The sequence below is a fragment of the Populus euphratica genome, unplaced genomic scaffold (genome assembly GCF_000495115.2).
Source record: "Populus euphratica unplaced genomic scaffold, PopEup_1.0 scaffold28.1, whole genome shotgun sequence".
NCBI lineage: Eukaryota > Viridiplantae > Streptophyta > Magnoliopsida > Malpighiales > Salicaceae > Populus > Populus euphratica.
The window spans coordinates 2,080,704-2,092,511 of NW_011499862.1; the positions used below are offsets into that span (position 1 = coordinate 2,080,704).

Consider the following 11,808-nt stretch of genomic DNA (forward strand, 5'->3'; position numbering starts at 1 on the left):
GTGGCCCCCCCCCCTGCCACTCCCATTGTTTAGGGTCATGTTGATGTCCTTCAAGCTGTGGTCAATCACCCATCCAAGGTCATTCAAGTCCATCATATGCAGGTTACCCAAGCTAATATTTCCACTCAAGCATTGGAACATAGCATGGGTGACCTCCTTCTCACGGTTGTCCTTCCGCTGTTTCTTGATTTGATCACAAGATTTGGTGATCCTTTGTCTCAAGAAACTCTCTTGATTCACCATTTTCTTACCTTGCTCGATTTCTGGCATGCTTTTGAACTTAGTCACCACTCTTTGGACCCCTAGAGGAGAGGGCCAAACCTCAGGTTGAGAGTCATAAGGGCTATAAACGATAGCACAAGCATCAACACCACAAAGGGTGCTTAACTCGCTCACCTTCTTCATTAGGCCCTTCTTCCTTTTCTTGAAGGTGGCTTTCCTTGCAGAATCATTACAGATATATGCAAGCTTCACCTTCTTTCTAGTCATGGCTAGGTTGGGGGGCAAGATTCTTGGTTTGGGTATATCTTTCCTCAAACACTACCCTCTATATATAGGTTGGAGAGAGGCTCATGCGTAACCCCACAGCAAGATTACGGTGCATTTTCTCAATTCCTTCGCTGGACATTTTGATTTATTTGGCAAGTGCTGTCAAGCTTGCATACCCATATTGGCATTAAGAATATATTTTTAGATACACAAATAATTTAAAAAATCTGAGGCATGGTAGAGAGTTGGTAGGAGTGTACGTATCATGGGCAATGCCTTATCTGTGATTAATGGGTAAAATCTATGAATTATGCTGTTTTCTTTTTTATTTGCTTATCTGTTTCCTTATTCAGACATTTAAGTGTTGTAAAAGCCGTGTGCTATTTTTACTAATTATGGTTGCATATTCTTGTATTGTAGCCCCGGTGATATAAGTCCTAATGTATATCCAAGGTTCATCATCTTACAATTATAATTAATTAATATTTATGGGTAAATAACCATAATCTTACAAGTGATTATTTTATGCATGTAGTTTTTTTTTTTTTTTGTTTTTTCTCCATAATACTATAAATATATTGGGTATTTGATTTAAATCAACCCATCAATCCTACTGAGAAATGGGCACGCACAGCCATCATTTAATATGCCAATACATCCCATGAAAAGATAAGATTTACTCTATACCAATAAAAGGAAATCAAGTAAATTCTAGATATTGCTTTGCATGGTGATGATGTATATGACCAAAAAAAGGGTATTCAGTATACCACAGATAAGCACAAAGTTTATCCTTCTATCTGTTATCCGAATACTGTTCCCCTATCCTTGCATAAGCAATATATAGATTGACAAGATTATTAATTAATTATTCCAATGTATATTAATATATACGTGTTAGGTTCTCGTTTGGCATTTAAATTCAAGCTAATATACTCGAAAGCACCTTCAATGTATATATATATAAAAAAAAAACTTTATGAAAAGCTGTTTATTTATTCATTATTTTTTAAAATATAAACTCACTTTAAATTCTTTTACACAATCATCAAATTTAATTATAGTAATTTTTTTAAATATATTATAATAAAATACTGACAATATTAACGAAATTCTTAATCAAGCCTAATTAAAAAGTGTTCCTGCAAAAGAAAAATCTAGACTCTAGTGTGATATAATTTTAATTTCAAAAAAATATTTTTGCTATGTTTTTTTTTTAGATTTCATTATTATGATTCCATATAAATATTTGTAAGTATGATGTAGTGGAATAGATTTCTTGTTCAAATATCATTATTTATGGATATCATATAAGTGTTTGTAACTTTGATAGATAAAGAGAATAGAATTTTAAATAATTATATGAGATAATTTTCATTTAATATATCCGTTGTACAATTTACATGTTTTTTTAGATTTTTTATTTATGAATTCTATTTAAGAGTTTATAAATCCGATATAATAGAATTATTTTTGTTTATTTATGGATCTTATTTAAGTTTTAGTAAGTTTGATATATCAGAAGATGAATATTTTAATGAGCGGTTTGAGATAACTATAAATTAATATGTGTTTTTGTTCATATTCATTAATTAGTAGCTCTTTGACTTGGGTTGTGTTCTCGTTCTCGATCAAATCTTTTTTTTCTAAGTGTAATAAATATAAAGATGCTAAGAAACCTAAAATATGATGCATACTAGATGATACATTTTTCAAATACTAAGATTATAACATGTAGGATGATATTAAAAGAAAATTAAGATGATAATATATTGGATTGATTTAGACCAATCCGCAACTCAAGTTATAAAATCATGATAACATTATAAAACATGAATTTATATAAATTAGGTAGCCCAAATATTTCATTCAATCAAATATTAACGAATAAAAATTAAAAAAAATCCAATTTGAAAAAATAAATTGAGTAAACCTAGAAAGAAAAAAAAAAGGTCAAACATGTGATCTAAATCATGAAAACAGGATCCTCCCATATAAAATAAATAAAAACATATACAAAGACAATTTCCTAACCAACTCATTGTCAAAGTATAAAATTATAAAAAAATTATAAAAACATAAATAAATCAAATAAGTTCGAATAAATCAAATAAGTCCGGATTAACGTATCAAATCCTCAGCTTGCATTATAAAACCGAGATAACTTCATTAAAAAAGCTACACTTTAAAAACCAAGTTAAATAAAAAAAATATTTATCCACCATAATTTACACATACAACCCTTCACTTGCATCTCTAGTTTTTTGCAATTCTCAAGTCACTAGAAAAGCAATGCTAGGATTTATAATTCTAAAATTTCATTTATCAAATTTTTTTATTCAAAACACCGATAAAACAACCATCTCTTAATAATCTAAAAACAACTAAAATATCAATCCAAAAAAAAAAAGCTAGAAACCTAAAAAAAATTAACATTAGGATTAGGCAATTCCAAAAGAAATAACACTAAAATCAATTTTTTTATGATTAAAATTAGTGTCAACTAAAAATCTCTCTTCACTAATTAGACTAGGTTATCTTTTCTCTTTCTAACTAGGGTTTGAAAAATAAGAGAAATGAAGCATTGTACTAAAATAGAATTTCATGAAATTTTAGAGACTGGAAAGATGTCATGGGATAGTGGAAGAACAAAAAAAATAAAAATTAGAAACATTAAAACCATTATCTATTTTACTTGTTTTTTTCACTTTAATCCCATGTCTTTCAATTTTATCCTTCCGTAACAATGTAACTTAAATTGGCTTTACATTTTACATTTTATCATATAGGGAAAAACTAAAAAAAAAATAAAAAAAAAGTTATAAAAAAAAAAACACATTGCATGGTGAATTCAGAATATATTTCTACAATGAAGGTGCTACATGAAAAACACCACACAACTTAGTGTTTTCTATAATAATAATTTGTTTATTTCATATATATGTTTGCAAGTCTACTTAGGTCCTGTTTATTTGATGAAAAGTAGTTTTTTAGAAGTTATCTTTTAAATTTTTATGTGTTTATTTACTATCAAAAAAAATTGACCAATGAAAAATATTTTCTAGTTAGAAAAAAATTTAGATTGATTTTCAAGATAATGTTTTTCTTTTATTTTTCATATAAAATATCTTCTAAAAATTGTAAAAATATAAAAAAATATCTTGTTATTTGTTGATTATATCAAATTTGATCCCCAATCTTTTAATTTCTATATATTTTGTTTTCAATTATTTTTAAATTTTTAAATTTCTCCCCTTAGAATTTAATTTTTTATATTTGGTCCTCATTCTTTTTATTTTTATTTTTTTCTCTTATCTTTTTTTTAATTGAAATTTTTTATTTATTGGATTTGGTTCCTATTATTTTTATTGCTATTTATTTTATTTGAAATAAATTATAAAATTAATTTTTTTTAATTTCATCCTATTTTAACTTTTTTATTCGTTATATTTGATTTTTTTTTAATTATTATTTATTTTATTTAAAATAATTTATAAATGCGTGTCTACAGTAAAAATACTACATGAAAAACACTACTAAGCTTAGTGATTTCTATAATTATATATATATATTCGAAAGTCCACTTAATGTAATGAAATTATTTTTCCTTTAGATTTTATTATTTTTTAAGTTTGATGCAAAGAGAGATGATCAATTTTAGACAACAGTATAAAATAACTTTAAATTTATATATTCATTGTACATAATTTGTTTTTTCTTTTTCAAATTTCATTATTTATGGGTCCTATGCCAGTTTTTGTAATTTTTACGTAAAGGGAGATAAAAAATTTAGACAATGATATGAGATATATTTAAATTAATATATTCATTGTTTTTGTTTTTTGTTTATATAAGTATTTCATTCAGATTTTATTATTTAAGGATCTCGTTAAAGTTTTTGTAAGTTTGATGCAAAAGAAGAAAGATTTTTATGTAGTGATATGGGATAACTATAAATTAATTTATTAGTTGTAGATACATTTTTATTTAGATTTTATTATTTATGAATTCTATATATGTTTTTGTAAATCCGATGTAATGGAATTGTGTTTTTATCAAAATTAATTATTTTGGATCTTATTAAATTAAGATAATGAGATGTTCCGACAATGGTTAAAATTAATTTGGTTCCTATTATTATGAATTTTATAAAAACTATTAAATTAATCCTTAAAATATGTCTCCTCGAAAAAATTAAAGGTATAATTTTAGATTGCGGTATGAGAAAATTTTCCAAAATTAATTTCTTCATTGTTAGACCTCAAGATTTTGCATTTATGGATTCCTTATAAAAGCTTGTTTCTATATATATATAGATCAAATAAACCATTTGCGTGGGTTTTTTTTAATGATTTCAATATTTTTTAATTTAAATGTATTTTATTTTCAAGCTTAAAAAACTTGAAAAGAAAAATCTTACTTCGTGTACATAATTTCTAGGAAATGGATAACATGAAAAATTATAAATAAATGAGAAATGACCTCACCACGCTATGATTTGTGAATTTATTTGTCAATATATAGTAAGAAGATTCTAACGTCATGTGTGTGTGTATGATCATTTTCACTACAACATAAAATAAAGAAATATTAAAATGGATCCTAATCAAATTATATTCAACAATATTAAAAATCAGTTAATGCATTACATGAGAAAATTATCAATAAACCTAAATACAATGGATGAAGGAATTAATTGGAAAAAAAAAAAAAAAAAAAAAACAACAACTAAACCTCCAAGGCAACTAAGAGTTGAATCTCTCAATTGTGGCAGCAACTTAACTTTTGTTCCTGGAAGTTAGTCCCTCTATTTTTTTTTAAATTATGCGTTAGTCTCCCGATTAAAGTTGACTATGAATTTTGTTTTAAAAAAATTGAAATTACTCTTTTAATTTAGCCTCCAGATAGGGGATTTTTAGGGGGGGAAATAGTTTAAATTTGATGAAAAACAAAAAAAAATAAAAGACCTAAGTCGCATTTACAAGACAATCTTAGTTGTAATAATTGTAAAATCTATATAACCTTATTACAAAAATATAAATGAGTAAATTATAATTTGGTCCCTGTGTTTTTTATGATTTTATAGGTTAGTCCCTTTATTCTTGAAAATCATAAGTTAGTCTCCTAATCAACGTAAGCTGTTATTTTTATTTTATTTTTTTGAAAATTTTGTATTATCCTTTTTCAATAAACACTTAATTCTGTCTGTGCTAGATAAGAAATTGAAAATCTTAATTATAAATGAAGGATATTTTAATCATGGTAAAAAAAACTAATAAAAATACCAAATTACAATCAAATATGAGAATATAGGGACTCAATATTAAATTAGAAGAAAAAAAACAGAGATTAACTAAATATTTCATTAAAAAAATTGTAATTAAATAATAATTTTTCCTTTAAAATCAATTGCAATTAATATTCTCAAAAAAATGACATTGCAATAAATTTAAATTTTACATGTACATCTTAGATATCCTAAATATTGACTCTTGAAAACTTAAATATGTGACTCTTTAAAAGAGACAGAAAGCCCACATAATTATTATAACCCATAAACCCAATTGTTTGAGATTAAAGAAACACAAGCAGGCCACAAGTAAGGTGCAAAAAATCATCAAAAACTCAAAACGCTTTTTTTGCCAATGATTCACAAGTTATTGTTTATCATCGTATTTTTCTTTTCTTCCATTCTAGGGGCATTGCTTTCCCTAGTCTTTAGTATTTCATATTGGATATGTAGTAGATTAATTTCCATGAATCTTATTTATTTTAATCTTTCTTTTCCTTTTTCCTATAAAATTTTATATAAAAAAAATTAGGGGCCTTTTGGCCTCTAACTTTTATCATTGCTCTTGAAGTTTTCTATATTATAAAATCAATGATTTTTTTAGTAAGGAATTGTAAGAAATGAAAGAATAAATTTTAAATTCTAAAAATAAAAATGTTTGTTATTTTTTTATATAGTAAATACTCTGAGAATTAAAATATGAATAATTAAATGAGAAAAATCATTAACTTTTTACTTGAGTGGTTCATGGGGCATTTATAATTTCTTAATCTTGTTGTTTTAATGAAGTGGAGTGACTAGAGAATCATTTTGTCCTAATATAATTAATGAGGATAAATATGTATTACAGAACATTAATGAAAGAAAAATATCACATATATAATATTAATAAGAAACAAATATCACTTACACGTCAATTAATAAGATGAAAATATAGTAGGTTATTGGAAAAGTTTTTATGTAACTATAGATGCAAGGAATCAAATATCCTTGACATGAAAATTTCATGTTGAAAGTATTAAGAATAAATAAACAAAGTTTTAGCCCTAACATATGCTTATAACAACCTCCAGACTAATTAGGCTTGGCATGCACCTAAGCCCAAGAATAGTACATTTAGCAACTCGTTAGACCCGTATCTATTTAAACACAGCATATGGATTATCCAAGGATGTTAGGTCTAAAAACTCATCAGACTATATTCACTTGGACTTGACTCATAGCTAACTTAAAAATGTCAGGTCAGACAACTCATCAATCTCATGTTTGTTTAGGCTCATCATGTAATTGAACTCAAATATGTTGGGCCTAAAAGTGAGCAAATATATGTCATATGAGCTTGATATTCTACCAAGTCTAGAGATATTGGGTATGGATGCAAGCCTCATCCACGTGTCAATGGATTACCACTATATTATTTGATCCTTTTAGATAAAGAATTAGGCTATTTCAAAAAATACAAAAAAAAAATATTAGTTCTTCAAATAGTGATAACGATTGCAATTAATTGAAAAAATTTATCATCTTATGTATTAGTAAGTGTATATAAAGTAGAGAGAGCTAGAGGATTATAAAAAAAAAATAAGACTTTTTATCCTTTTAAACAACAAAAATTAAAATAAACTAAAAAAAAAGTGAACAACTATGCAATATGTAATGGAAAATTGGAATATTAAGAAGAAGAAAAGATGCAAGAATTATAATCCATGATCATCCTAATTAATCACTCATTACAGCTTATCATAGACATCATAACACAAAGCTCAAATAGTATAATTTTCAATTTCTCAATATCTTCTAAGATACATTATTTAGGTAATGAGAGAGTTTGAATTGTCGATTAATATTAAGAAAATAAAATGAAAAAAAATAAATTGTGAAGGAAGAAGGAAAATAAAAAATTATAGAGAAAGACTTTTAGTCCAAATAGACTAAATTTAGTCTAAATTGGTTCAAATCAACCCCTCTAACTATGACTAATTGTAGGTAATTGGAGAATTATTATCCATCAGGATGATGGGTTAAAATCACCTTCATCTAAAAGTAAATTAAAGGGTTAATTTTTATTTAATTTAAAATATATAAAGGTAATGAAGTCATTAAAATTTAAAACTAGATCTAGATTTTCATAGTTGTATTATAGGTTGGTGACTAACCTGCAAAATAAGTTTTTGACAAAATAAAAAACCTTCTAGTACTTAAGTTGGTAAATGTAGAAGAGATGAAATATATGTGTGAAAAGAGGATGTGTGGTAATGAAAATAATGTTATATATGGAACAAGAGAGTAATTGAATTAAATGAGTTTGTTTGATCTTTTTACCTAGTGACATGTGGTATTTATGAATACCTCAAGTTAGAGAAAAATGATGATAAAATTTGAGTTATTGACTGATATTTCACGCTTGTTGTTGTGGGATTGAGGTTAGTATTTGAGAGTAAGTCATTGGCCAAAAAATGGTTAAACTATGAGAGTCGGTGCAAAGTTAGATTTATAGATAGTTATTGATAAAAAAAATATGAACAAGCTAAGAAAATTAGTGTTGCATCAACTTGGGGATAGTCATTCATGGAAAAGTTGGTCTGAGACAACTTAAAAGAGATAGTTATCGGTGAGAGAAGACTTATTTGGAGTGAAATTTGACTCCATTATTATGTTTAAATAGATTCATAAATCATTTATTAGGTTATGGTGATTTTACAGTCTCTTTATCTTTGTGGCTTGGTTTTCTTTATACTTGAATTTTATGTTTTTTTCTCATATCTTGCCTAAAGCAAATCAGATGACTAATGGCTGCAAAGTAAATGTCTCTAGAAATTATGATTTTAGAGCATTGCTTTGATCTTTTCATGATGTTTTTCTATTGAAAATAATTGATCCAATGATACATCTAGTGAAAGTTATTATTACTATTTTAATAATGCAATCAATAAGGAGTCCCTAGAATTGAAGAAGCAAATACATGTTTTTCTTATTATGTTTTATTAGTATTCTTGAGTTTTTATGGTTATATACAAGTTTAGTTTTGTGGTATTTTGAAATAAATGAGTAGAAAAATGCAATAAAACCCTTGAAGGCTAATAAGTGGGTATAAATAAATAAGGGATATTATGGTAATTGAATAAATATAATAAATAAAAATAAAGAGAGAGAGAGAGATCTGAAATTAAGAGTGAAAAACTTATGGAAGAAAAGAAAAAAAAAGAGAAAAGAGGAAAAGATAAGGGAAATAGAAAGGAGTTGGAGAAAATAAGTTTAAATATAAAATTTAGGTTTTGAAATGTATAAATATGTGTTCTTTTATCTTTAAATTTTTGTTTTGTTGAATGTTAGGGTTTTGAAGAGTATATTTTGCGTTTGTTGATGAATTGATTTGAATGTTATGGGTAATAAATTGTTTAGTTAATTTTGAAAGATTGTAAGTAAAAATGATGATTTTGAGTTAGAAATCTAAAGATAACAGTAGGTAATATGTGAAAATTCTGTGTTTCAGGTTGAAGATGATGAAATTTAGGGTTTGTTGCCTCAATTTATAAAAATTACAGTTTAGTCCTCAAAATTTGAAAAATTACAGATTGGTCCCCGAAGCATAATATGATATTCTAGACAGAATAAAAAGTGAATTATGGGCAGAATTCCAATATAGTTATAAATTTTTAACACTTTCAATTTGGTCGTCCCATTTAATAAAAATTACAATTTGACCCTAAAATTTGAAAACATTCTAGAATGGTCCCTGAAGCATAATTAGAGATTCTAGACAGAACTAAGGATAAATTATGGATATAATTACACTATAGTCATGAATGTATAATATTTTTAGTTTGGTCCTCCAATTTGATAAAGTTACATTTTGGCTCTTAAAAATATGATAAATTTCATATTAGTCCCTAGCTGTAATATTAGCTTTTTCAAATCGGTTTGATGAATAATTAAGAGTTATTTATTACATTACTATTAAGTCTTATTATTTTTTTTATTATGGATTAGATTTCAGGAAAACCGTTTAATTTTGGATTCTTAAAAAAAATTACTAGTTTAGTTTAAAAACATATAAGGTTATGAAATAAACCCTTAGTTAAGTATATTAAATAGATTGTATGTTTTTTTCAAGTCGTTTTTGAATATGTCTCTTTTGTATTTAAATAATCCTAATATTCTATCGGCGGGATATCAGTAAGATTTCATTTGGTATCTGCTTTTGAGTGTTGTTTGCTTTCGAGTCAAATGAGTGAATAATTTTTCATATGCATGAGAAATATTATAAATATTTTATTTGTTAATATGAATTGAATCATACTTTTTAATAATATATATGTTGATTATTATTCTTGTTACGATAAAGCACGATTAGTTGTTAAATCTAAATTCTTGATATGAACCAATATATATTTTGAATTAACTTCTGAATTGATAGCTCCTCATTTGATTCATATCATGAGTGAAGTCTTGAGATATGAATATGTCTGTTTGATTATGATTATGATTATGAACCTATGGTATGTTAGTCAGAATATCTATGGTAACAGGGTAGTGTTAATTTTTATGCACATCGTATATGAATTCTAGTTGGTTGAGGGAGTCGCCAACTATATGGATTGATCATCCCACAGTGCAGAGCCTCATGCTCATTGCAATTTAATTTTCTGACGAGCTTTATCTTATGATATTCTTTTTATGGTCTATTTGAAAAATCTTCCTATAAGAATCTAGAGCAATGATTGTATATATACTCCTCATTGTTGTATTACCCCATATTCTGACGAGCTTTATCTTATGATATTCTTTTTATGGTCTATTTGAAAAATCTTCCTATAAGAATCTAGAGCAATGATTGTATATATACTCCTCATTGTTGTATTACCCCATATGTGTATATTAAACATTATCTACTCACTGAGTTGTTAAACTCACCCTCTTATTATTTATCTTTTCCAGACTTATAACTTGTTAGCATGTTATTTTTGTTGAACCTTTAGAACCTACTCTTTTTATTGTAATTAGAAATTTTTTATGCCTAATTAGTGCTTCAAAACTATAAATTTGCATTAAATCTTATATCAAGACAATCGAATTATATTATGAAGTTAATTTTGTTATTATTAATATTGCATTGAACTTTAATTAAGTTATTTAATAGATAAATTTCTATATAAATTTAGATTCACAAAGATAAAGAACCTTGAAAAAAAACTTTATTTATTTACCGGCCATGAATATGAGAATCGATTCATGATAAGTTTGGTTTTTTTATTTTTATTTTTATATCCTTGTCCTTAAGATTTTTTTGGCTTTTTATACGTCTTATCTAGGTGTTCTCATGCATTGTTATGTTTATCACATTAAAAAATATTAGCCATTATAGACTAGGATAGAAGTCAATATTAGTATGGTATTGGTCTGAGATAGTTCATTGGCAAGAAAATGTGGTCATTAAAGGCTAGGTACAGGGTTTAGTTGGGCTAAGATTGGATTGACCTTTTCTCCCCTTTTCCTTCTCTTCTCCACCTTTGGTTTGGTTTAGGATAAGAGTCGGCTAAACCAAGGTCGCAGATGGTTTTATTGGTCTAGCTTGGAAGGAAAGAGCTCAGTTGTGCTTGGCTCAGAGAGGGTTCGGTTGGGCTACCCATTTCTTCTACTCCTTCCCTCTTTTCTCTCCCTCTCTTCTTGCCTTCGCGAGCAGCCTCGTGAGGGCGGCCCCATTGTCTTTGGACATATATTTTATTTTCTTTGCACCATCTAGAGGGATTGATCATTTGACCATTATAAGAAGAAGTACAGGGGCCTTGTTAGATTTTTAAATTGTCATAATTAGCTGTTCAAAATGGACGTTGAATGGTGGATAGACTCGACATCATTGTTGTTGTTTTTAATTACTGAAAGAACATAAGGTCGCGTAGACATGTTTTGAAAAGGAGGAATTCATTGAGATTCAATTTTCCAGCTTTAATAATTTAAATTACTTGGAAGGAAAAGGACATACCGAATTGTTGAAAGACGAGGGGTATTGGGGTGGGGGGGGGGGGGGG

The 11,808-nt window shown here is 26.8% G+C and overlaps 1 protein-coding gene and 1 long non-coding RNA gene across 3 annotated transcripts in view; one reads left to right on the plus strand and one right to left on the minus strand.

The window, feature by feature from the left end:
* Positions 1-508, minus strand: part of LOC105125225 (agamous-like MADS-box protein AGL80) — a 953-nt gene extending 445 nt beyond the window's left edge. For both annotated transcript variants that reach the window (XM_011025591.1, XM_011025589.1), the window contains exon 1: positions 14-508. In XM_011025591.1, coding sequence (XP_011023893.1) covers positions 14-489 — 476 coding nt within the window. In that variant the 5' untranslated portion in view covers positions 490-508. The remainder of the gene's footprint in view (positions 1-13) is intronic.
* Positions 1-11,808, plus strand: part of LOC105125226 (uncharacterized) — a 20,918-nt gene that overhangs the window by 2,688 nt on the left and 6,422 nt on the right. Inside the window, exon 2 of the long non-coding RNA XR_842204.1 lies at positions 10,495-10,502. This is a non-coding gene — a long non-coding RNA (uncharacterized LOC105125226). The remainder of the gene's footprint in view (positions 1-10,494; positions 10,503-11,808) is intronic.